We start from the raw sequence: 26,457 nt of genomic DNA, 5'->3' as shown, positions 1-26,457 counted from the left end.
TAATTTAAGTTAACATGAGAAAACATGCATTCTTGTAGCATCTCTTCATGTCTCAAAGCATTTTTCAGTAAATATTGCCAAGTGTAGTGACTATTTTATCGGTTAACATGATAGTTTATGTATTTTATGCACTGCACGGCTCCAATACGTGGCTGACGGAATCAATGACCAATTTTATCTGGATGACTTGATGGCCAGGACACAAGTCAACATAAAAAAAATGAAAACATACGTCTTTCAGATGCAAATGAACCTCTTTAAATTTTAGTCTATTTAAACAACTTGGGACTTCTATCATGCCTTTCATGTTGGAAAATGTTTCAAATTACTCGAAGATGCAGTGAGTGCCTGAGCAGAGTGGAAGGTGGGGAGTAGGAGTAGATAACCAGAGGCATACAATTTTTATATATATCATATAATATATATATATATATATATCATATATATCATAATATATATATCATATAATATATATAATACCAAATCAGCCAAATCTGGTCAACCAAATTGATACTGAAAACAACAGGAATGTGTGTAAAATGAACCACGATAATAATCCTTGTATTTAAGGTTAAAACATTTCAAAGTGCTTCACAGGCAGAAAAGCTCTAAAAACAGATAAAAATAAGCAAGTTTAGATTTATTCAGATATTAAAGAACATGGAAAAAAAGGAGGGAAATGGGATGAAAAGATAAAGATGTGAGCTAATAAAATGATGGTAAGTGCTCAATAGGCAAACGGCTTACTCTTCTTCCTATAATGATGGAATTCAAAGGCGGGTATCCAAACCCCAGGATTATATTTATTTTTTTCCCGCTACACCTTCCCTATGCTCAAGTTTTATTTTACTTGTGTGGGTGCTTCTAAGAGAAGTTAAGAGTTGCAATGCAATAAAGCTGGATTTTAAATTCAATACAAGTGCAAGAAAGAAATACAGTGAAAAAGAACTGTACAAAGACTGTTAGTCCAGTGTTTGAAACACTTTAAACTGCTTACCTTCCAGTTTGGTAAATAGTAATTCAACTATCAATAAAGCCTCCGCCCTGACTGAAGAGTAGCTCTTATTTTCTTGAAAAAGAATGAAAAAATTTTTTTTTGTTAGTGTTTGTTCCTCTTTTTAAATAAAGTTTATAGCAAGCAAATCTGCTAATTGTTTAACTCACCCAATGGAAATGTGAGAGCTGAGCAGGTATCCTTAAGGATTTCGGTTAACTCACTTGTCTCTTTGTTTTCCTTGTTCAGGAGCAATAATCTGTAGGAATAATTATTTGTTAACGAACTCTTTATAACACTTGGTCTTAAAGTAGAAATTGCCTGTTTTGAAATTAACTGTGTGTATATAAAAACATTTTACCCTTGAAAGTAGGCATTCATGGCTTGGAGTACTCCCAGCTGAACTCTCCATGTGCTCAGCTTTAACCTTTCACACATTAAATGGCACAATTCTAAACGGTATTGAGCTGCAGAGAGAACAAGTACAGCATTTTGATGATCACATTAATATAACATCTTCTGTATGCAACATAGAAGGAGAAAGTTGTAGAGTTTAATGAAGAAATATTGTAAAGTGGACTGTAAAGCTACAAGATCTCACAGGATTTTATAAACAAAATGGCCATAAATTATATAATTCAGCCACGAGACAATGCTACCATTTTTACATTTTCCTTGGTTATTATACGAGCACACAGAATTTGGAAAGTGGAAATGGGCAAACTAGCTGTTCCATTGACAAGTACAGTAAAGTCAGTGATTGTGCTGAAGAACAGTATACAAAGTAATCACGAAACAGCTCCTGAAGTCTCTCACAAGCAATGACCAAATTACACATTTTCCAAAATAATTTACAACGTGCTCAGAAGTTATCATCTCTAATATCATTATGCATTGCATCCTCTATAGCAAGACCACATATTTTTAACCATTTGTAAATTTGTGTAAATAGCCCTGAAAAAGCAGAATTCATTGGGAATCTTTCTTTTGTGACAATTAACCTGACAGAGAGATTGGATCGCATTCATGTTTGGGCCTTGCGCTAGTCAGAAGGAATAGCTGGCTTATTACCTGCATTATTAACATTTTTAAAGATTAATTTTGCAGTCTAACCTTGTATTGTTGGAGTTGCGGGCCATGCTTTGCCAAGAGTTTCAAAAGCACAAAGCAGATATTCCATTTGTAGCTCCTTCTCCTTATGATCTTCGTCCTCACTTTCTTCCATTGGTGTTCCTGCAGCGGGAGAACTCTAAAAACAAAAATGTTTCCATTCAACAATGGTCCTCAATTTTTTTCAATTCAATTTTACTTCTCTAATTAGTAACCGCTACTTTGATCAACCTTCCCCTCCACCCCCAGCTCTGAACCCCTGCCAGGACTGTCAAGTATCTTGAGATGGCCTCAATGCGAATGGTGTTATATAATGTGTATTGTATTTAGTATTGTATTGTTATAAGCCTAAGCACATTCAAATCCACCACTTTTTAAAGAAAGCTTTGGGACTCAAGAATGTAATCTAAAAGTAGTGTTAATGTGTTTGATGATTGGATGCTAGTTTTTTCAATGACACCTACATTTAGCATGCAGAGACCGTTTTGATAGATAAGGGCGAGTGCTGTACCTCTTTTAGTTAGGACACCAGTAAAATCTTTTAACCCTTTGTGATCATCAAGATACCACCTCAATAGGAGTTTGCTGTTCTGCTACTTTATCTAAGGCCTTGAATAAAAGAATACCTTTTTTATTACTGGAAACAGAATATCTGCCATTTCTTGAAAGTGATCCTCTTTTGTAGCCTGCAATATATTGGCAACCGACTTTAAAGCCACTATCTTGTACTGGAGATTTTCTTTACGACACTCTTTCAATATAACCTGAATGACGGTGTCTATGCTGGGTTGGTCAGGCACACTTTTCTGCAGCTCTGCACTAGAAACAAAATTCAAGACAAAATGAGGCCAGTACACAACACAAATTACCTAATGCACATAGAAACTCTTAATTCTTCAGAACTAATAATGCGATCTTGCATGATATTTATGCAGTGTATTAATTGTTGAATTCTTGCATCAAATAAAATTGCAAACTTGAAATTAAATGATAGTAATATCATGCTTCTTTGATATTTACCTGCATGCAGTCACCACACTGGCAACAGCTTTCAATAGCTCCTCCTGAAAGAACAAACATGGCTGTGGTTACAGTAATTTTGGCTCATCTGAAATGTTTATTTGAATAATGCTGGGTCTCTTCTAGTAACCCTAGTCTTCTTAATTGGAGGATGTGAATCTGTGTAAATCTGTATATTTTTTCTGACAACTATCACCTACATTGCAAAATCAATAAGTTTAATGCTTTATTAAGGTTGATTTGAGAGCTTTGAGATGTCCTCCTAATGTGAAAGCCACATTATATATATTTTGAATAACTGGGCTAGAGCGCCAAGCAGCCTGGTTGATCAACAGGACTTGGGAGGGTAGGCTGGTCACTGGGAGCAGGGATTCGTACCACTCAGCTCCAGTTAACCTTGTAAGCCCAAGCCCTAATGGTTGGGTGTTCCTAGCTGGACAAGCAGCAGGTAGTTTGCCAGACATCGCTCTCAATGGCACAGGCTATATGGGTTAGCTGGCTCTGCTCCAGCAGTAGCACAAAATATATTTAACAACAATAACTTGCATTTATATAGCGCCTTTCACACAGTGAAGTGTCCCGGAGTGGGATACCAGTATCTGGGATACCAGATTAAAGATCCCATGACACTATGAAAGAAAAGTTTTTTCCACATAAAAAAATGGTCATTCACTTAATGGCAGTTTGTGGGGCCCTGCTGTGTGCAAATTGGCTGCCGTGTTTGCCTACAAAGTAATTGTACTTTACAGTAAATCCTGTGCAGTGCTTTGAGAGGTTCTCAATGTGAAAAGTGCTAGATCAAAGGCAAAGCCTATTTATTTGTGCATTTACCTTTCCTGCCCATGTGCGACCCGACATTCCTTGCAAAAGTGCATTCAATATCATTCCTAAATGTGGCGGGACCAGTGAGCCAGTTTGCTGTTTGGCAATGGATGCCATTGCAGAAGCTCCCTGTGATTTCATCTTCCATGACTGAGACTGCAGTGCCTTCTGCGTAATACCTATTAATTCTGGCATGTATAGTCTGATTCCGCCAAAACTACCTGCAACAAAAATGTGGGCATTAAATTGTCAGTGCAAACAGAAAGTAAAATATTAGATCGCTTTAATCACTCACGTAAACACTATTAAACAATTATGCTGCTCAAACCAAAACTAGATGCTAATTTAAATGCTAGGAGGCAATTAAGCAAATCAACATGAAAAAGAAAGTCCACGGGATTAAATTAGAAAATGGAAAGTAAAAGAGTGAAAAAGAAGTGATTGAGTATCATAGAATCATACAGTACAGAAGGAGGCCATTCGGCCCATCGGGTCTGTGCTGGCTCTTTGAAAAGAGCTATCCAATTCAATCCCACTCCCCCGCACTCTTCCCATAGCCCTGCAAACTTGTCCTCCCCAAATAATTAGCTACTTCTCTCTTCAAATCTGTTATCGAATCGGCTTCCACTACCCTTTCAGGCAATGCATTCCAGATCCAAACAACTCATTATGTGAAAAAATTTCTCCTCACCTCCCATTTCTTTTAACAACTATTTTAAATCGGTGTCCTCGGGTTACTGACCCACCCGCCAGTGGAAATAGTTTCTCCTTATTCACCCTGTCAAAATTTTGAAAAGTTCTATTAAGTCTCCTCTTAACTTTCTCTCCAAGGAAGCCTCTCCTGATAACTGAATTTCCTCATTCCTGGTACAATCCTGGTAAATCTCCTTTGCACCCTCTCCAATGACTTGACATCCTTCCTAAAGTGTGGTGGCCAGAACTCTAGTTGAGGCCTAACCAGTGTTTTATAAAGGTTCATCATAACCTGTGTGAGATGAGATGTTTGTGTGTGGTTTTCCCCAAAGGTGTACAGCACACACAGATTTTAAGATGTAAATCTTCCATGAATAATGCTTAACTTACCAGGTACGTGGTCTTGCCACACTTCCGTCCACAACTCAGATTCAGAAGTTTCTACTTTCTCGTCATCAGCGATTTCATGCATTCCAAGAAATGCAAGAGGCAGAGCCACCACAGCATGGTTCTTAAGCACATCTGGGCTGTAGTGTCCAATAGCATGGACTGTTAGAGCACACCCTGATTTGTATACTTGCTCTATAAAAATACAAAGTGGCAAATTAAGACAATAGCAAATGTCTCAAATCAACTGATTGATAGTTACTTAACTTCTATTTGGTTGAATTTTTTAAAAAATCAATGAGACTCTACTTTGCTGTAATCAAGCATTAAGATAATTTATTCTCCCGGTTATTTCCCAATACAACAACAAAATTACATTTATAGAGTGCCTTTCACGCCGGGAAGACATCCCAAAGCGCTGAACAGTCAGCTGTCGGGATCCGAGCATGGGGAAGGGGTGGTGTAGGGGGTGAGGGAAGGAGACCAAAGGCACGGTCAAAGAGAAGGGCCTTGAGACCGGCCTTGACAGATGCGAGGGAGGAAGTGAGGCGAAGAGACCGTGGGATGGAGTTCCAGAGTGTGGGGGCAGAGAGGCTGAAAGCCCGGCCACCAATGATAGGTCGGGTCGGGCGGGAGACATGAAGCAGGCCGGAGTCCGCTGAATGGAGGGAGCGGGCAGGTTGGGAGGGAGTCAGCAGGTCAGAGAGGTAGGAGAGGGCAAGGCCATGGATGGCCTTAAAGGTGAGGACGAGGATCTTGAACTTGATCCTCTGGGGGACGGGGAGTCAGTGGAATCGGGCGAGGGTGGTAGTGATGTGGTTGTGGAGCCTGGTGCACGAGAGGACACGAGCTGCAGAGTTTTGGATGATCTGCAGTTTGTGAAGGGAAGCGTTCAGAAGGCTGATGAGGAGGGAGTTTCCGTAATCAAGCAATAGGTTTAGGTCTTGGGACACACACATCCACAGAACACCAGGGCTATATATACTGTGGGAGAGAAGGGTGTTACAACTCAACCACCTTGTAATGAGTGAAATTTTATGAGAGTATTTATATTTGTGGTACAAACTCTAGTAATTGGCTCAGGAAGGATGACACTAGTACAGTATGCATGCGATTTGCTCCCAGAAACCACTGGCAACCTTTTTGAGGAAACTCATTTCAAAAAGAAAGAAAAATCTGAAACTAAAGAAAGGTATTACTTAATCACATTCCTTATCAGCCTCATCAAAACAATCTGGTCTTAAACTTTTAACTGTAGCCTGAAGTGAAAAATGTTTCAGTCATCTTTACTTTACATTGGTGGAGCAACTAAATAGAGAAACTAAATCTATTATAAACAAAGAACACTAACAAAAAAACTATAGTGTAATGCCTATATAGTGCATTATATATTTTGTAACCATTAATCCATATTTTTCTTTTATATGAATTGCTCTTAAACCAACACAAACCATTGAACATGCACTTACCATCTTTTTCGAGATACCAGATGTTGAGTTTCTGGAATAACTTTTCAGTACTACTGTCACGTGCCGTCTGTAAAATTGACAGGAATGTTTGACATTTAACATGAAGATTAACACAATTTCAATAATTTAACTTGCAAGACATCAGATTTTGAAAATAGTCTTAATAACAAGTTCAGTATCAATTTAATTTATAGTTGTATTAAAACAGCCATAAATTGGAGGTTAAAAAATATTTTTAAAACCTATCAGAGGCAGGTTTTCTCTTGTTCCTCACACTTTTTGAGTTTTCAATAACGTATGTGGAGTTTACTTTTGTGTGGCAAGTGGACGTTATACTCCTTATACCACCAAAAATTCAATTGGGGTATGGCAATGAGAAACCATTTTCTGATCGTTCGTAAAACTGGCTGAATTTGTATAATACATAGTGAAGACATTCACACATAGGGTACTCTTTTGAAGACATTTTGCCCTGACGAGGATTGTCCAGGATTGCACATCGTTGTTACGTTTACTATTCCCTGTCTACTGAATAAACTACACAAATTAAATTAGAAAGAAACTGGCACTTCCACACACATGGATACAAATACTTAATTCCAAGAAAATACATTTTGTGAAAATACATAGGATAAAATGTTCCTCTGGAGACAAAGTGTCTCAACAATCATCTTCAGCATTGAATGAATCAAGGCTGCAAGAGCTATAGGCAGATATCTTACTCACACTTAAAATCACTATCCCTAGAGCAGAAGACCATTAAAATTTATACTTAGAAGCTGGATAGTTCATGAGAATAATCCCACAAACTTGGACAGTCTTAAATCAAGTCTACACGGAAGAGATCAAAGCCTCCTCTCTCAGATGGCTGAAGTGTTCCAAATTAAATTTACTTGTGAACTCTCAATCCAATGCTTAATGCATGCAAGTCCATTTCCCCAAACTTTCTTTTAAGGTTAGGTTGTGGAGTCCTGTACCTCAGTGGTTAGAGCACTCGCTTTGCAAGCGAGAGACCTGAGTTCAATTCCAGGCAGCGCGAAACCTTGGCCAAGTTTCCTTACTCAACACACCTAATAATAATCCCTCCAAAAACAATAATTAAATTGGTCATTTTCAATCTACGACTGTTTGTGGGACATTGCTATGCGCAATTGGCTGCCGCGTTCGCCCACAAATATACAGTCAATTCACTTTACAGTGTGTTCTGTGAAACGCTTTGGGGCGTCCTCCCGATGTGAAAAGCGCTATATCAAATGCAAGGATTATTATTATTATTATTTAGCAAAGCCATTTAGCTTCATCCCAAAATAATATTAATTGTTCAATAATCCATCATCTTAATGATAATGAACATCTGCATTTTGGCAAACATTAAAAAACCTTCAAAATTTATGTTGTTATTTAACACAAAGTCAAGTAACTCCTTAGTTGTGCAGAGACTTACCCCAACCAAATGACCAATTGCTACAGCAAATGCTTTTTGTATGACACTGCTACGATCAGTTAAACCATTCAGCAGGCAACTCATCAATTTACCTGTCAGAAACCAGAAATGACTCCATTACTAAGGCAGAATCAGATGGCAGTCTTCAACATATATTTTTATTAGCAGTGTGCAAGTCTTTTTAAAAATACAGGGTGACCAAAAAGTTGTGATACCATTACAATATCTAATAAGTTTTAAAGAAATGACGTGTATATGTATATATTTTAGATAATAGAGTAGTTTATTTATAGAGTAAACAACTTTTTGGTCATCCTGTAGATTGTCGGCCAGGAGAAACTCCCTTCTGTGTTTTGAATAGTTATGTAGAGTGATACGCACGGAAACGGGGCATTCGGCCCAGCTAGTACACACTGGTCTTTATACTGTGCATGAATCTCCATGCCTATTCCCTTCGCCTGCAGACCTCTACTCCCTTATCCCTCATGTATTCATCAAGTCTCCTCTTTAATACACTGATGTTGTTTACTTCAGTGACAGGATCTTTTAACACCCATCCTGAAAGCAAATGGGTCCTCGGTTAACATCTCATCCAAATGAAGACACCTCCAATGTAGTGCATGCCCTGCACTGCACTATGATCTCCAAGTCCTGACGTGGGACTTGAACTCACATTCACTGACTGAGTTAGACCGACATTGCCAGGCTGAATATTCATTCTTCATTTTTTAACTCAGTCAGTGCCACAGTATTAATGTACTCAGAACAATAGTAATGCCCAACAATTAAACCAATTCAGTTACTTGTGATGCTAATTTTATGTCATTTGATATCTGGAAAAAAAAGTCACAACCATACATAGTGTAAAATAATCACTAATTAATTGCTGTAGAACAGTAATGTGATTGTATAATTACCTGAATAGGGTTTCAAATCTTGTCGATATTGTGTTGTTAGAAACACAATTACATTGGCACAACCTCCCTGTAAATCAGGTCATCAAATTAATCTACATTTCAAAATGTTGGAATGTACAGTTAAGAGCACAATATACAGTTAAGGGATAATGTACAAGCTGAGAGATTTTAAAATGATACATTGCAATAGAACAGGTTAGGTTTTTATGAATCCTATTCACAATGTTAGAATGGGGCTCCACTGTACCAGCACAGGTAATGGAACAAGAAACTATAAAGACTTTCAAACCGAAATAGGCAAATTCCTGGAAATTAAAAGGATTCGGATTATTAAGCTGCAACACAGATGTGATGAATGAGCCTTTTTTGGCTTGATGAACTCGTTATTGCCTGCTGCTCTCTAATCCAGTTCAGTCAGTTTTCACTAAACATGAGAAATCCTAAATAAGGATAACAAAGTACTGAAGATTACCCACAAAAATGTTAATTTTTAGTCTCAAAATTCATTTTTGTTAACTAAGAAACAGGTGGTATGAATGGCATACTTATTTTTTCTATTTTCTTCTCCTGAAAAATGGACAGCTGCTGTGGTATTTTACTAAGGCTGGTATCTTTCCACAACCTTAACTGAGTGGTCATTCTTCACTGCAATTCTGAACAGATCATAGTATTGTCAGGCTGTTCAATTGTGGGGTGCATTTAAGTAAAATCTGTCACTATCTTCAGTAGATGCCACACATTAGACCATGGAAGTGGTCCTGGGAATATGCTGAATAGCCACTCATCAATATCTGAAGCCTAGTCATAGGAAATGTGTTCACTGGTTTTAAAAAACACAATAGGTTTCTACATTAAAAATACTGAGTGATGAGTATGCATGGAACAAATAACATCTCTGATCTGACATAACCCTCTTGCAGTTTTTTAAAATTTCATGTGGGTTGTTCACCTGTGAAGAAGTGGAATCTTTTAATACTCACTTTGGTTCCAAGACCTACTCCACTCTTTAGCAGTTCACAGAGTTTGGGAACAAGAGCTCCCAGGACAGACACATCCAAATGCTGGAGACACTATAAAATAAAGATACCAACCATGAATACTACTTATTACTACTTAAAAAAAAAGCTTAATTCCTCATAATTCACATTTGAAGAACATTTACACGACACAATTAAGTAATGGCATATAATACCTCTTCAAAGGGTTCCTTGAATACACATTTACCACGGAGAGAAAATGATTTGTTAAGATTTGTTAAAGGGGCAAAATTGATGTACAAAAACAGAAGTCACTGGGAACACTCAGCAGGTCAGGCAGTATCTATGGAGAAAGGAAAGTGAGTCACCGTTTTGAGTCCATGACCCATCGTCAGAACTCCAGCTTCTGCAGTATTTTGCGTTTTGGTGAATAATGTTAGCTAGGATTTCATGAAATTTATCAGAAGATTAGCCTAGAAAGGAAAATATTAACTCACTCCACAGTCAAGGTATTTTCATTTGTTTTTTTAAAATCTTAAATTGCTTTGTACCTACTTGGCTCTTTTCACACCTACCATGTTGATGGTTTCCATCATTGGAGAAGATTTAGCAGCGCTTAGTCTGGCACTGTCCATTGCAGTCTGGTACCAATTATAAAAAGAAAAAAGACGTTCACTTGATTAGATGATTCATTCAAAGTCACAATATTCTGTACAATGCAAACTTTGGATATTACACTTTACCTTCTCTTGTTCTGTGGCACGTAGGCTCAAGTAATTCAGGAATTGTGGCTCGAGAACGCTTAAAGACTCCAACAAAGCAGGAATAAGTCGTGGTGCATGTGGTTTTAACAGTGCACCTGCACTTTTGCTAATTTTCACAAGGGTGTTAATACTACAAACAGAAGGAAACAGAACCATTATTATAAACAAGAGTGTCAATTTTGTGATCCAACTTGGAAAATTACAGACACTCATCATTAGCACTGGTGAGCTTATAATAAGTGCACATACTGTCAAGTTACTTACTTGATTATTGAGGTTTTTAAAATGACTAAGTGCAATGATGCATAACTAATAATAGTGCCACCCTATTACTACTTTATAGTATTGATCTGTTTATAACACTATTGGGATGTGGATGTCAGTTACTGCATATATTTGGCTAACTTGTGCCAGCTGACTCTCACACTAAAATTGCTGACTTTCAGGTTATTAGGTTGCTGCATGCTGTACATGCAGAGCATATGAATGGTGGTGCCAGGGAGATGAGTGAAGTGTGTGTTGGAAAAGTCCAAGGAAGATGGGATAAAAGTGTAATTGAGTGGCATTGGGTGTCAAATATGGGTGCAGACTGGTATCCCAGAGGTGAAGGAAGGCGATCTTGTTGAGGGACCGGATGTGAGGGGAAAAGGAAAGCTGGGACTGGAACCAAGTGTCAAGGTTGCCACTGGTTCGGAAAGTTTGAGAGAGAACCAGGGAGGTTCAGGAGGTCAGAGCTGGAAGAGAGGAATGTTGGCAGGCGCCTAGATAAGTGGACAGAAAATCAATGGACCTGGAATCAAGACTGGAAATGTAAAAGCAGATTTAGGTATCGCCTGCATGATGCGGAAGTTAACCCTACATCTGTGAATGATACTGCCAAGAGGGAGCATGTTGATGAGGAAAAGGAGGGGGCCGAGAATGAGTGTGAGTAGGTAGGGGCACAAGCAGCTTGATGTCACTTTTTTCTTTAATAAAGAGTGTGAACTGGCCAGCCTGCAGGAAGGGAGCATGTGAGTGAAGAACAACTATCGCCTTGTTATGGTGGGAGGTGGGGGGTCTACAACAACAACAAGATTACATTGTATAGTGCCTTTCACGTTGGGAGGACGTTCCAAGGGTCTAGGATCTACAGATGCCAACAATCACCTTACAATGAGGTACTTCATTATTTATAGCACCTATTTAATCAAGAATGTCTGAAAGCAACCCAACGCATCATTTATTATTATGATCATTATTATTATTAATATACACAGAAGTTAAAAAAAAGTTTTTTTATAGTGCAAAACACAAGTGGAAAATGGAGGAGTTTTGCAAATACAGCAAAATGTCCACCTCCCTGTGTGTCAGGTACTTGGGACACACACAGTTAGTAACACATGCACACACCCACCACGTTTCCCCCCCCTCCCATCACTTCCTGCTGACCCAGAGGAAGGTATGGACTGAGTGGGAGGGTCCAAGGTCATTCCGAGGCTAGACACACACGTAAAACTGCCGTCGCCTCGGCCTAGCCTTCCTCATCATCTTGAGCACAGTCGGCTCCTAGTGACTCCGGCACAGGAGGGGGCATGGGGAGCAGCAACCTCCACACAGTGGCCTCCAGTCATAACATGTGTTCCCTGCCACTAGTAAGGGTGTGCTGCCACCTTGTGGCATGTGTGCCTGTGGTTGGCCACCACTGAATTAGAGGCTCTTTATAACTGGATACATACCTCTGAGATCGAACTTCAGCTACGTCACTCATAATACCTTTGTCGAGTAAGCAAGGCAAGAGAACAGCAATAGCTCGCTGACCAGCTGCACCATTGGATGGATCACACATGCGCACACACACCTACACAGAAAACAACTGTTAGGACATAAGCTAACATTAATTTTCTTTGGCTGCTCTTCGCTCCACCTCACAAAAACATGGCCACGTTGGTGTAATAATAAAAATAATAATAATCCTTGCATTTGATGTAGTACCATTGAGTGCTTCACAGAATATATTATAAACGAGGCGCAGAATATACTATAAACTAGGTACTACTACTAGGCGCTAACAGCATCAGCATCCAAGGCTGCACTCTCCACCTCTGAAAGCCGGTCAGGAACCTCGGGGTTCTGTTCGACCCTGAGCTGTCCTTTCTTCCTCATATCCGCATCACAACTGGCACCGCCTTCCATCACCTCCGGAACATCGCCAGACTACGGCATTACCTCACCCCTCACGTTGCTGAAACTCTGGTCCACGCCTTTATCACCTCAAGGCTGGACTATGGGAACTCTCTCCTCGCCTCTCCTCCCGGCACCTCCCTCCACAAGCTGCAGGTCATTCAGAACTCTGCAGCTCGTGTACTGTCCCGCACCAGGCTTCGGGACCACATCACTCCCACCCTCGCTCGCCTCCACTGGCTCCCCATCCCCCAGAGGATCGAATTCAAGATCCTCACCCTCACCTACAAGGCCATTCACGGCCTCGCTCCCTCCTACCTCTCTGACTTACTATCCCCCTACCTACCTGCCCGTACCCTCCGTTCCTCTGGCTCCGGTCTGCTCCACATCCCCCGCCCCAACCGCCCTACCATCGGTGGCCGGGCCTTCAGCCTCTCAGCCCCGAGGCTCTGCAACTCCATCCCCCAGTGCCTTCGCCGCCTCCTCCCTTTCCTCCTTCAAGGCCGGTCTCAAGACCTTTCTCTTTGACCGTGCCTTCAGCTCCCCTCTCGACTCTCTACCCCCTCCTCACCCCTCCCTTCCCTCCCCTCACCCTGACCATTTCCCCCCTCCTCGCTCCCTCCCTTCCCTCCCCTCACCCTGACCATTTCCCCCCTGCTCAGGTCCTGACCCAACTGTACAGCGCCTTGGGATGTCCTCCCGACGTGAAAGGCGCTCAATAAATGGAATCTTATTGTTGTTGTTGTACAAAGTGAATTGACTGTATTTTGTTTAAGGAATTATTACCCCTGGAAAAGCGATCCGCCAATCGACTAACAATTGGGTTCCTACTTACGGCTAGGTAAACAGAGGCGTAAACAGAGGCGTGTGGAATACGGAAACTTGCCCAACATTTCGAACTTGGATCCTAGGAATTGAACTTGGATCCTCTCGCTTGTGAGGCGAGTGCGCTATCCACTATGCTACGGGACTCCAAAATTAGATTCCAGCTTTTGATTAACATGGAAAAGTGTTTAATAAAAGTAAATTACATTCAATATATGCCAAATACTTACCTTACTCAGAGTTTTAAGTGCATGGTCTGCAGCTTTGCGGACCGACTCCTGTCAAAGAATTAATAAAAAGTTCCAAGTCAATATTAATTAAATTTACTACGTCTAACTTTTAAACATTTTTAAAAAAATGTTGCTTCTAATTTTAAACAGGGATGACTAAGGCAATCCCAAACCATACATTAAGTTAAAATGAATTTGTCCCTTCCAAACCCAGCTTACTGAAGAATATCTGAAGCTAACTTGTGTACCTTGATATCATCACGCACTCGGAAAAGTGTTTCCCATATTTCTGGAAGCTGGTCAATAATTTCATCCACTTGTCTCCCCCGGAGCAGGTCATTAATTGCTAAACAACTAAAAGTAATGAAAAACTATGTGAATAGTACAATTAATGGAATCACTCATTTTAGAAATAGGGGTAAAATTGGCAAAATTCCTTATTTAATATATGCAGAAACTGCATAGCTTGCGATTGAAAGCACTGTCTTGCAAGCTTTCTTACGGCTTGTTCAATGAGGACCATCAAACCAGTTACGGCTTTAGCTTGCAGGGTTAATAGGAGATGAGAGGGAAGAATCCTTTTTCCCAGTAACTTATTTGCCCTTTCAAGTCCTGCCAATGAGCCAGACTGGTTGGGCTGCCATCAGTAGTGCCCTAGAGTACACTGGCTAAGGGCACTACTGATGGCAGACCAGCCAGTCTGGCTTATCAATAGGATTTGGAGTGCCAGACCAGTCACTAGAGGCTGAGATACTTCCCACTGAATTCACTGCTAGGGCTAACGGCCTAGATAACTAAAGTTACCTTTCTTTGCTATACGTATGATCGATTGATAACACACTACCAATTTGTATTAACACTGCAATATCATTCAAACCAAAGTTTTACTCCACTTCACTATACTGTAAGAAAACATGTTTATGCAGTAACAATGATCCAAAACACATAAGCCATATGACAATTAGAATTTAACTCCTGTTTAAAGCTGATCTCCATGCCTTTGAATAAAAACAAATAAAACTAATAAACCAAATGTGTCTTGGGAACATTGCATTCACCTAGTATTTAACATACTAGTTACATTTTCTTTCCTTTTGTTGGAAAGCAGTTTAAAGTGAAAATAAATCTCATTAACAACTAGCAGTAGACCATAGGATTTTTTAAAAATAGCTATTTACCAAATATAATGGCTGAGATAAATAATGAATGCTAGTTACATAGGGGATGCTTGTCCAGCTAAGACCACTTAGACCAGTTAGAGCTTTGGCTTGCACCAGGCTCCGTGACCCATCACCCCCATCCTCGCCCGGCTACATTGGCTACCCATCCCCCAGTGGATAGATCAAAATCCTCAGCCTCGCCTTCAAAGCCCTCCACGGCTTTGCTCCTTCCGGCCTGTTACCTGCTAACACCATATCAACCTGTTTGCTCCTTCCACTCAGCAGGTTCAATCCTGCTCCATGTCACCTGCCCGGCCGCCCCACCATAAGTTGTCGAGCCTACAGTCTCTCTGCCCCACCCTTTGGAACTCCAACCCAGTCCTTTCGCCTTGCTCCCTCCTCTTCGACCGTGCATTTGGTCACCCTCTTACCACTATCCGCCCTATCCTTCACGACTCCTGATCCCAACCTCCAGCTCGGGTCCAAATCCCTGACCATCCAGAGCCTGGGATGTCTTCTTGATATGAAAAATGCTATGCAAATGTAATTTGTTGTTATTGGGATGAATTGTTTGGCATTTACGCTCCTGTGATTTGACTATTCCTTTACATAAGACAAGTCATCAGTTCAGTGACAGTTAACATTAAATACCTGGATTCACGAACCCTCCACAGATTGCTGGTCAGGTTGTTTATTAAATCCCGAAGAATCTCCTTCAAGTATTTGTCTGTCTGTTGAAAAGAAAGTATGATTAGCTACTGTGGAATACCCTTAATTGCTGTGAAATTGGTTCTCTCAATGTAGAGAGTTCTCCCACCAGCATTTAGTTGTACATACACAAGACTAGGCTTTTTTTAAGAAAATGTACAAGTCCAATTTACTTTTAAATGTTTCCAATAATAAAATGTTTGCTTGAAATTGGTCAGAGTAAAACCCAATTTGCATTGGAACATTGACTGATTTCCAAAAGATTGCACCGCCTATAAATACACAGTCACTACACTTTGCAGGAAAATCTTGCGATGTGCTTTGCGACACTGACATTGCGATAAGGCCTTATACAAAATTCAAAGATTATCATCATCACCTCGATGAAGTAGTTTTGCAGCACGGCTTAGAATAAAATGCTACCCATAAACCCCATTTATACTGCACCTTAATGTCAATTTTCTGCACTGAATCAACAGTTTAAAAGAGGGTACCAGAAAACTCAGTATGAATACTCTACACCTTGATCTGATATAATAGTTCCACACTTACAGCATTTTTATCCGTGACAAGCGCATTCCAGATACTGGTCATAGCTTGGCGGATTCCAGCATTTGGGTCAAACTGATATCGATAAAGACGAGGGATAAGTTGTGGTAAGTAAGGAGCCAGCTGCTCTCCAGCCTTGGTTGCTATAATGTTAAAACCAAAAGCAGCACCCTGGAAGGACAAAACATAGCAATGTAAGAATACCATCACTGCCACCTTCTACTGTTACATTAACACAGAGGACCCATAGGATCAGACTTTAAGGTGACATTTTTAAAAAAAATACATTTACACACATCACAAACACATTGTAAACAAGTAATTTACCTTTCGTGAATTCCACATGGCATGGTGATTAGCTAAGTTCATAAACTTATAAACAAGATCAGGTTGATTAAGATCACTGGCGAGCGCACAGAGCTCTTTGTAAGTGGACAATCCCTGTCTGGTGAAAGAGTTTTAAAAAGAAGAAAAATAGTCAATTACTGTCTTTGGTGTGAGGTACACAGATCTCCAACAACATGCATACGCTGGTGTCACTCAAAAGTGGATGGAAGAATGAACCCTGAACAACACTACCATATGCAAGTGACACGGGGCGGGGGCATGGAAAGGAAGAGATAACTTGGGATGTCTCAGAAAGTTTCAGTCCAAAATACAGTTAGACATTTTCTAAATGTTTTGAAAGACAACATTGGGATGATTGCTGCTCCTCTAGATGCAATTTCATTTGCACTTATTCATCCCCTATTTTCTACATATTCCACTGTTGTTTTAAGATTTTCCCTTCTGTTCCAATGGGAAACCCATTCCGAGATATCTCTGTTAAAATTACCAACTCAGTACATGTGGAAATGCTAGCAATGAACCTGCCATACCACAATTAAACAATACACAAACAGCTCCACTTCCTCTTTGCCATGTGATCCTACACACATTATTGCTCATACTGCTGGAAAGCACAATAAATGTTATTACTTTGAGGCTTGCGTTACTCCAAATGAAAATTACTGTATGTGTGGCTGTGGGCTGGGTGGGAGGGTCACTATTAGAATTTCTATCCAGCTCAGCAAAGTTGTATAACATTAAGGAGCAGCTCATCAAGATTTTGGAAAGTCGAGTTGTGCGCAGGAGGCTTGGAAGACAGAAGCTTGGAAGACAGAAGACACAGCTAATTATATAGCTGTAAGTGAGTTTCCAGTTTATCAACTATTATAAGAAATTAAAAATGATTATTTAATAGCCTGTTAAGATAAATGTGATTCCAATTTTACAGAAATTAATTTTCTGTAGGAAAACGTTCTAAATCTGATTTCACACTCAAAATAAAAAAATAATGTATCATTCAGTGCAAAGCTGAGTTCTACAATAGGGTTTTGTTAAAAACCATCTTGCTGCTCTGCTGAAAATATTCAATTGTATCAAAAAACAAATCATTCAAGCACAACTCAGGCACTGATCATCCCATCTGATACTTCCAAACCATGTAAAGCAGAATTTCTAATATTTCTTACCCATCAGGAGTCTTTCCCAGTGAAGTTCCTTGAAACACTTCAGTTTCTTCTGTAAGACGTTGCTTTGTCCTAAAACAGGAAATAATGTTTCAGTAAAAGCTCACATAAGGCATTCAGATGAAGAGGTCCCTTCAGTCCATCTGATCTCATCCTACTAGAATACTCGTCCTCTCATCACAGCATCAGGCTTTCCATGCCAATTACGCTTTGGGTAAAGGAAATACTTCCTGGTGTTTGTCCTGAAATTGCCTGTTTCAACCCTAAACCTGAAGGCATTAACCCAACCAATATCGCAACTTGCAATTAAATAGAAATGTGGCTTACATCTGAAACAAATGACAATTGAAATACAGCGAACAAGAGTTCAAAGAGGGCACAAGTCATTAAGTTCATAGAATCACACAGCACAGAAGGAAACCGTTTGGCCCATCGTGACATGCCAGCTCTTTGAAAGAGCTGTCCAAATGAATGTCCAAAAAGCTGTCCAAATTAATCCCACTCCCCCGTGCTCTCCCCATACCCCTATAAATTTATCATCCTCAAATATCTATCTACTGCTCTCTTGAAAGTTATTATCGAATCGTCTTCCACCACCCTTTCAGGCAATGCATTCCAAATCCGAACAACTCGCTGAGTGAAACAATTTCTCCTCACCTCCCCTCTGTTTCTTTTAACAACTATTTTAAATCGGTGTCCTTGGGTTACCGACCTACCTGCCAGTGAAAATAGTTTCTCCTTGTTCACCCTATCGAATTCCCTCATAATTTTGAACACCTCTATTAAATCACCTTCTCTGCTCCAAGGAGAATAATCCTAGCTTTTCTAGCCTCTCCTCATAACTGAAGTCCTTCATTCCTGGTACTATCCTGCTAAATCTCCAAGGCCTTGACATCCTTCCTAAAGTGTGTTGCCCAGAACTGAACACAGTCTCTAGCTGAGGCCAACCAAGGTTTCATAAAGGTTCATTATAACCTCCTGACTTTTGTATACTATGTCCCTATTTATAAAGCCGAGTATCTCATGGTATTTACCCGTTTGAACATTTAAATTTCAATGCAGAAATACCGCACACTTTGATGACCATATTCAAGGATTTCTTGTTGACTTTTTCTTTGGGTCAGCCGGGTGTCTTGACACATGTGGAAACCCATCACCATGCGTAAGAGTATCCGAACCGAACTGAGATTTCAATGCATCCCACCTACACATGGAAATCCCAGTTAACTCTTCAGAGTTAGAGTACTGGTACTTCTATGTTGTTTAAGCCTCATTCAAAATACGCAAATTGTGTGACTAACGCTTACCTTTTCCCAGTCATAAGTGTTTCCACAAGAATGGATACTAATTCCCGTTGATCCTGTTCACTGCCCAGTTCATATACCAATCCAAGACCTTTGGAAGCAACATCTTGGCTCAGCTCTGCAATGTTAGGCAGAAAAATAAATCAGTTTCAGTGAATCTGTTTAAGTGGCCGTGGCAGGAACATATTACAAACAAAATTAAATCTTTGGAAGTTGTGGAACAGCTATAAAGGGCACCGATGGATGCTCATATGATTTGTGAAACATTTGTTTAACTTTTTAGTTGATTAACCTTAAAAAAGTTTGTTCAAATTATTTCTAATGAACATCAATTTGGCATGACACTCTGAGAAGTTTGGATGAAGAAGGGTCCGTTGGCCCATTTATTTAATGTTAACTTTGAATACTTCCAATGGTAGCATGGTCAGATGTAAAGCTCCATCTTCAGCTCCCCAACAATATGCCTTGAGACAAACCTCAAATGTGAACATGAATTTTCCACACCAGCATCTCTGCTGCTATCCTGCTTTAGTATTCGATTTCAAGATCCTCATCCTTGTATTCAAGTCGCTACACTGGTCTGCATCCCCCTACCTCTACTGAACTTCTCTCTCCTCAAAACAGTACCCGTTGCCTTCGTTCCTCCGGGTCTGGCCTCCTCCTCGTCCCCCGAGTCCTCCGCTCCAACCTCGGCGGCCGTGCCTTCAGCCACTATGCCCCGAGGCTCTGGAACTGCCTTACTCACTCCCTTCGTCTCGCTCCCTCCCTTCCCATTTTCAGGTCTCTGCAGAAGACCTTTCTTTTTGACTGCACCTTTGGTCACCTTCCTCCCCCTCCCCCTGGCTCAGTCCCAGGATCCGTTACTGTAAAGCGCTCTGAGATGCCGTCCGGCGTGGAGGGCGCTATATAAATCCAAGTTGTTATTGTAATGGCAGTCTATGCAAGTATTCAACTGGATCCTCATCTACTGGTAATAGGACTGAAACTGCCCAAACTCTGTCCATTACTGTTGATGGTGAAATGATTATTATTTTTTATTATTATTATTCTTATTACAATATTGATTGAGGCCAGCACACTGGACTCCGTAGAATTTTTAATGTCCATCTAAAGAGGCAAACAGGACCTTAGTTTAACATCTCATTTTAAGAGCAGCGCATTCTACTATGCCGCACTTCCCAATACTATATTGGAGAGTCGGCCTAAACTGAGTTCAAAATCCGTATGGGGGGCTTACAACCTTCTGACTCGGACGTAAGAGTGTTTACCAACTGAGCCACCTATCTATCCAATATTTAACAGTGAGATTAAAGTTGTAACACAATCAATGAGTTCACTTGACCTTTATATTTCACTCAGCTGTGACCTTATGATAGGTTTAAACATGCAGCCCTCCAGAGGCACTTACCATCATTCTCAGACAGAACTGAAATGAATGCACTCTGAATTTCCTTCAGATGAGACTGTGAAGAAAAATGAACAGTCATGTTACACGTGTATGTTTCTTTAGATCAATCATGCCAATCTTTTTGGTCAGCCAACAAAATAAATGTCAAGAAAAACATGGAAACACACTGCCGATTGAACACAGCTTACCTAGACCAGTGTGAATGTTCAAGGGTGGGGGCTTTTTAAGACAGGCGCTACATTAGGTAGCTTCTGTAAAGTTGAGTTGACTGAACTGCAATACTATTTCAATGACCAAAATGTTTACACGAAATAACTACCTTGAGATTGTTTGCCACTTTAAAACTGAATGTAATGTTGATGAATTGAATCTTTCATCGAGAAGTCTAATTTCCATGGAATATCTACAACTAGTTTGAAAATGTCTACAGTATATATTAGACAAATGTACTGACCTTGATCTCCTTGTGCTGACTCAGTTTTTTCACCAGTGACAAAAGCCAGACACAGGAAGCCTGGCGGACATGGGAATTAGGACTAACAATGTATTTCTTCAGGATTATATCCAGAACCCATGGAACAACATCATTTACCTTTACATCTGAGAAGGAAAACAACATAAGCAAACCTTCCAGGAGAGAGCTTAACAACAACAACAAGATTGCATTTATAGCGCGCCTTTCACGTTGGGAGGACATCCCAAGGCGCTGGACAGTTGGGTCGGGACCCGAGCAGAGGGGAAATGGTCAGGGTGAGGGGAGGGAAGGGAGGGAGCGAGGAGGGGGTAGAGAGTCGAGAGGGGAGCTGAAGGCACGGTTGAAGAGAAAGGTCTTGAGACCGGCCTTGAAGGAGGAAAGGGAGGAGGCGGCGAAGGTCCTGGGGGATGGAGTTCCAGAGCCCAGGGGCTGAGAGGCTGAAGGCCCGGCCACCGATGGTAGGGCGGTTAGGGTGGGGGATGTGGAGCAGAGGAACGGAGGGTACGGGCAGGTAAGTAGGGGGATAGTAGGTTGGAGAGGTAGGAGGGAGCGAGGCCGTGAATGGCCTTGTAGGTGAGGATGAGGATCTTGAATTCGATCCTCTGGGGGATGGGGAGCCAGTGGAGGCGAGCGAGGGTGGGAGTGATGTGGTCCCGAAGCCTGGTGCGGGACAGTACACGAGCTGCAGAGTTCTGAATGACCTGCAGCTTGTGGAGGGAGGTGCCGGGAAGGCCGACGAGGAGAGAGTTAAGGTACCAAAGTTGGTGAGATGTATTCAACTTCAATTTCATACTTCAAAGTTCCGGAAAAAAAGATTATAATTGTCAAGTACTAGCTTTCAAGACTTCAATTTTTCATGAAAACATTTACCAAAACAACTGCTCGGAGGGAGTTTGTTTCTGTGCATGATCGGATTTTAGGAGTTACACTGAGCCAAATTCATACTAAAGTTTCAATTTTTTATGATTAAGTTACCAAAACAATTGCTCGGAAAGGTTTTTTTTGAGATTCAAAATTCAATCATTCCCCTACTTTTAACTGAATTAAAATTTGTATATATTATATATATATATATATATATATATACATACACACACTCAAATTAAGGAACAAGTTTCTATTCCCAAAAGATTTTGCACTTGGTGTTACAAACCACATGGCAGTTTACCAACCCATGAGGTTGTGCATTTTATGCTATTGAATAATTTAATGAAGTTGTTTTCTTTCCACCAGGATGTCCTGTTACAGTCTGTGACTAAGATTAATGTTATCATCTTAACGATGGGTTGTGGGATTCAGTAATTGGAAACTCAGATATTTTACAACAAAGAAGTTCAGGAAATGTATGAAGTATTTACTATTTGTGAGTGCTTATCAGAGGTGCGTCCATCGACTTTTGGGATTGAGAAAAGATCTCTTTTTTGTGCCTATTTTAGAATTCCTTAGAATATTTGTGGAGTCCTGAAGCTCAGTGGTTAGAGCATTCGCCTCTCAAGTGAGAGACCTGGGTTTGATTCCCAGCAGGGTAAAACCTTGGGCAAATTTCCTTACTTCACACGCCTAAATAATCCCTCAAGAAAAAAATAAATTGGTCACTTCAATCCACGACTGTTTGTGGGATACTGCTGTGCGCAATTGGCTACCGCATTTCACCCACAAATATACAGTCAATTCACTTAACAAGATATTCTGTGAAGCGTTTTGAGACATTTAGAAGATGTGAAAAGCGCTATATCAAATGCAAGGATTATTATTATTTATAAACAGTTTTAAAATATATCTGGTCTGATACATCTGATGGAGGAAAATAAATCTTTTGATCAGCTAAATTGAATTTATCAATGATTGACCAGTGTCTTGCAGGGAATAAACAGTTTATTCGAACTAGAATAATGCCGAAAACTTGTAGGTGAGGATTTACTTAACTTTTTTTTCTGACACACATGTTTGATAAATATCTAGCCTGGCAAAACTCTCAGAAGCTATTCAACTCATCGTGCCTGTTTTAAGCAATTTAAGTCAGAATAGCCAATCAAAGAAATCGCCTTGGAGTGAAACTCCTATCATGCCTTTATGCTAACTAGTCATTGGAAAATCAGTTGGAAGGAACTCATTGCACACAATTATTTTTTCGATCTTGGGATGTTAAATACACAACTTACCACTAGGAGGAGAATATTCATCCTCACTCACCATCCAGAGATCACGAGCTGCCACTGAACCGGTTCCTATAGCAGCATTGGTGATTGCTTCTCCAACTGTGAACTGTAATTCGATTTGCTTTGCCTAAAAAATGTTAAATTGTTGAAAATATTGGTCATGTACAGTAAATGGTATTTCTGAAAATAAGAGACTGTAGGCAAAACACGTTCCTGAGTTAAACCTAGTTAAACAATAACAACCTGCATTTATAAAGTGCCCTTCACATACAGTAATGTCTTAACTGTGCTTAAGGTCACCTCCCCTTTACAGGGATGGGGTTGGATGCTGACAAAGGAGGAAGCAGTGGTTGTAGCTGCATTTGCAGAAGTAGAAATTGAAGCAGGACATAAAAGACAGAAAGTCTTTGGATTAATAAACAATGTTCACCGTCTCAGAGATAACAATCAATTCACTTGCACCTGAAGACTTTTCTCTTCAACTGTGCTCAAGGTCACCTCCCCTTTCTCCCTGGCTTGCTGATAAACTGCTCTATTGCTCCTGACCTCACTTCTAACCTTCCTGGTTCTGCATTTAAGGTTATGCCCCACATAATGTCCCTTAAATGTAAACCCTTCTGGACCATCTAGCAAAGGAAAGAGTCGTCCACTCTAAAATAAAAGAAATTGGCAGGTTATAAACACCTCAATCAAATCATCACTCACCTCCTCTGTTCTAAGAAATATAGAAGCCTCTCCAGCCTAGCTACCATCATAGCTAGCCTAGGAGTTTCTAAAGTATGGTGGCCACATGGAGGGGAACAGCACCAGAGCATAGTTGGCCAACAGCACAATTTTTCTTTCCTGAAGTCAGGAATTTTTAAAACTTTGATGCCTGGAGAATTCACTGATTGAAAACAAATATGTCCTGCAATCAAACAGCAGGTATGACGGGGGATGGAAGAGAATGCTTAGACGAGAAAGAGAATAAGAGAGAGAGAGAGAGAACAGACCAATAAATTAGAACATGGCTGCAAAGAGAAAGAGAACAAAAGAAAAAATAAACCGGTCGCAATATATCACTGTCCTGGGAGGACTCCAGAGATGGATCTGGTTAGGATCTGGCTAAGTCTATGTGATGTTAAGTAATTGCAGAAAGTGAAAAAAATACATTTTCCTCTTTCTGCAGGTGGTTGTAAGGAACAGAACATACTCAACTTGCTGCTATTTTATTATTTGTATTGGGAGTGGAAAAATTCATATTTCAGTTTAGGATGCCAATTATGACATGCAGAAATCAGGAACTGTTGCTTAGAACAGAAGGTGCTTAAACAAGGGATCAATTATTACCTCTATAATCAAATGAACAATTGATCATAGAGGTAATCATCTAAACATTACCCCATCCGCCCAGCACTGAACTAATGCCTGCTTATGTTGTGGGAGCAGTAAAATGTGTGTACATTTTGTCTCCAAAAAACCACAACAGCTTTTTCTAGTACTTAACAAGTATTGTGACCAACTGTTGAAATCTACGGTTGGCCAAGTTTGCTTACTCCACACATCTCTGTTTACCAAGGAAGAAGTAGGAACCCGGTTGTGAGTTCACCCACAAAATATACAGTCAAATCACTTTACAGTATATTATGTGAAGCACTTTGAGACATCTCGAAGACGTGATAAGGTGCTATATCAAATCCAAGCATTATTTTAATAAGTCCAATTCTATTCCCTCTGGCTAAAGACATGAAAGAGACAAAGAAAAACATTCTTTTTGAAACAGAGAAAAAGAATTTGCAATTTTATACCATCTTGTCAAACTTCTCAAAGCTGAAATTATTTTTGTAGGCAAGCACAACAACCATTTTGTATACAGCAAAGTCTTGCAAAAAGCCACATGGAGAATGATTAATTTACCTGGAATATTGTTGACCAGGACCCTTGTATTTTCGAACAGTATCATGAATCTTTAATCTATTGAACAGGCAGACAGGGTCTTGGTTTTACTCACTGAACCAGTATGCAACCTTAGCTCTCCTTCTTTCCTTACATTCAGTCCCTGACCAACACTGCTTTTCTTCATTGTTGCCACATTACCCACCTCCGTCTCTATCTTACATAAAATGCTGCTGAAACCCTCAATCATACCTTTGTTATCTCCTGACTCTACTTCTCTAACACAATCCACACCAGTCTCCTCAATTCCACCATGAATGTGCTCCAGCTCATTCAAAACTCTGCTATCTGCATCCTCACATTCACCAAACTCCAATGCCAATCACCCCAGTCCTCGCCAGGCTCTACTATCTCAAGGTCAATTTTCAAGGTCAATTTCAAGGTCCTCACTTTTAACTTTCATGCCCTCACAACTCCTGATTTCTGCAAACTTCTACCCTACTCTTTTGTTTAACCCCTCCACTCAGGAAACACTGTCAAGCGACTGCGTATTTTGTGAGTGTGTATATAGATTTTTTTCACAAACAATTAGGAGATATTTTAGTTTGTTATAGAGGAAGGAGATATTTTAGGTTCTTTGTAAAGGAAGGAGATGGTAGAATTTATTCTGCTACTTTTAAGATATCTGCACTAAGCTGTGAAGAGGTCACATTTAAGAATGGTGAAGCAATATTGCCAGTAAAATAGTACAGAAGCTATTAGTGCTGAAAGAACTTTGAGCCCTTGCAAGTGACTGGTTCAGGGAACCCTACAGAAAATGTCCTGTACCCTTGACTCAGGAACACAAATTTCATTAGTAGGTCATGTCAAAGGACTCTTGCTAAGTTTATATGGCACCTTAATAAATATTCATTCAAAATGATATTGTGATTTTGATCGGATGTTGCCTGGTAGGTTCTGAGCATTAGATATTGGTTTTCTATGCATGCTTTAAGCACAAACTTTGGAGTACCTCAACTGAGTCCATCAATCCTTGCAGCAGTTTTTTTTGATGTGGAAAATCACCATCCCCAACTGGCAGATAACCAAGTGTTTGTACTATTCGTTCCTTCATCTACAGAAATGAAAAACAAAAGTACTGTACACGCTTCAACAACGGCAAAATCAACAATTTACATTTATTAGGGCCCTTCATGTGGATACAGTCTTGGAGCACTTTAGGATGGTGCTGGACACAGAGCAGCAACAAATTACATGTACATAGCACCTTTCATATCCGGAGGATGTCCCAAGGCTCTGGACCGTCAAAGATTTTGACCCGAGCTGGGGGTTGGGATCAGGAAGGGTGGAGGGCACGGAGAATAGGGGTAGGAGGATGGATGAAGGCATGGTCAAAACAGAGAGTCTTGAGACTGGTGTTATAGGAGGCAAGGATGTAAGCGAGGCAAAAGGACTGTGGGAGAGCAGGGAGGAATGAGGGAGGTGACCAAAGCAAG

General features: G+C 40.3%; 1 protein-coding gene across 1 annotated transcript in view; it reads right to left on the bottom strand.

The window, feature by feature from the left end:
* The window catches only part of ecpas (Ecm29 proteasome adaptor and scaffold), a 61,517-nt gene that overhangs the window by 3,297 nt on the left and 31,763 nt on the right, over positions 1-26,457 (bottom strand). The window contains exons 23-48 of the mRNA XM_042332638.1: positions 25,974-26,075; positions 23,090-23,213; positions 20,907-21,052; positions 20,453-20,507; positions 19,048-19,162; positions 17,744-17,812; positions 16,557-16,674; positions 16,233-16,400; positions 15,624-15,703; positions 14,061-14,166; positions 13,813-13,860; positions 12,313-12,434; positions 10,577-10,727; positions 10,409-10,474; positions 9,837-9,926; positions 8,857-8,923; positions 7,940-8,031; positions 6,496-6,562; positions 5,030-5,221; positions 3,956-4,167; positions 3,125-3,168; positions 2,731-2,923; positions 2,108-2,243; positions 1,356-1,461; positions 1,165-1,253; positions 998-1,069 (exon numbers count right to left, since the gene is read on the bottom strand). Coding sequence (XP_042188572.1) covers positions 998-1,069; positions 1,165-1,253; positions 1,356-1,461; positions 2,108-2,243; positions 2,731-2,923; positions 3,125-3,168; positions 3,956-4,167; positions 5,030-5,221; positions 6,496-6,562; positions 7,940-8,031; positions 8,857-8,923; positions 9,837-9,926; positions 10,409-10,474; positions 10,577-10,727; positions 12,313-12,434; positions 13,813-13,860; positions 14,061-14,166; positions 15,624-15,703; positions 16,233-16,400; positions 16,557-16,674; positions 17,744-17,812; positions 19,048-19,162; positions 20,453-20,507; positions 20,907-21,052; positions 23,090-23,213; positions 25,974-26,075 — 2,830 coding nt within the window. The remainder of the gene's footprint in view (positions 1-997; positions 1,070-1,164; positions 1,254-1,355; positions 1,462-2,107; positions 2,244-2,730; positions 2,924-3,124; positions 3,169-3,955; positions 4,168-5,029; positions 5,222-6,495; positions 6,563-7,939; positions 8,032-8,856; positions 8,924-9,836; positions 9,927-10,408; positions 10,475-10,576; positions 10,728-12,312; positions 12,435-13,812; positions 13,861-14,060; positions 14,167-15,623; positions 15,704-16,232; positions 16,401-16,556; positions 16,675-17,743; positions 17,813-19,047; positions 19,163-20,452; positions 20,508-20,906; positions 21,053-23,089; positions 23,214-25,973; positions 26,076-26,457) is intronic.

The sequence above is a fragment of the Callorhinchus milii genome, unplaced genomic scaffold, assembly GCF_018977255.1.
Source record: "Callorhinchus milii isolate IMCB2004 unplaced genomic scaffold, IMCB_Cmil_1.0 Scaffold1, whole genome shotgun sequence".
Lineage (NCBI taxonomy): Eukaryota > Metazoa > Chordata > Chondrichthyes > Chimaeriformes > Callorhinchidae > Callorhinchus > Callorhinchus milii.
Note: the sequence above shows the minus strand (reverse complement) of the source record. Positions and strands in the feature narration are given on the sequence as shown.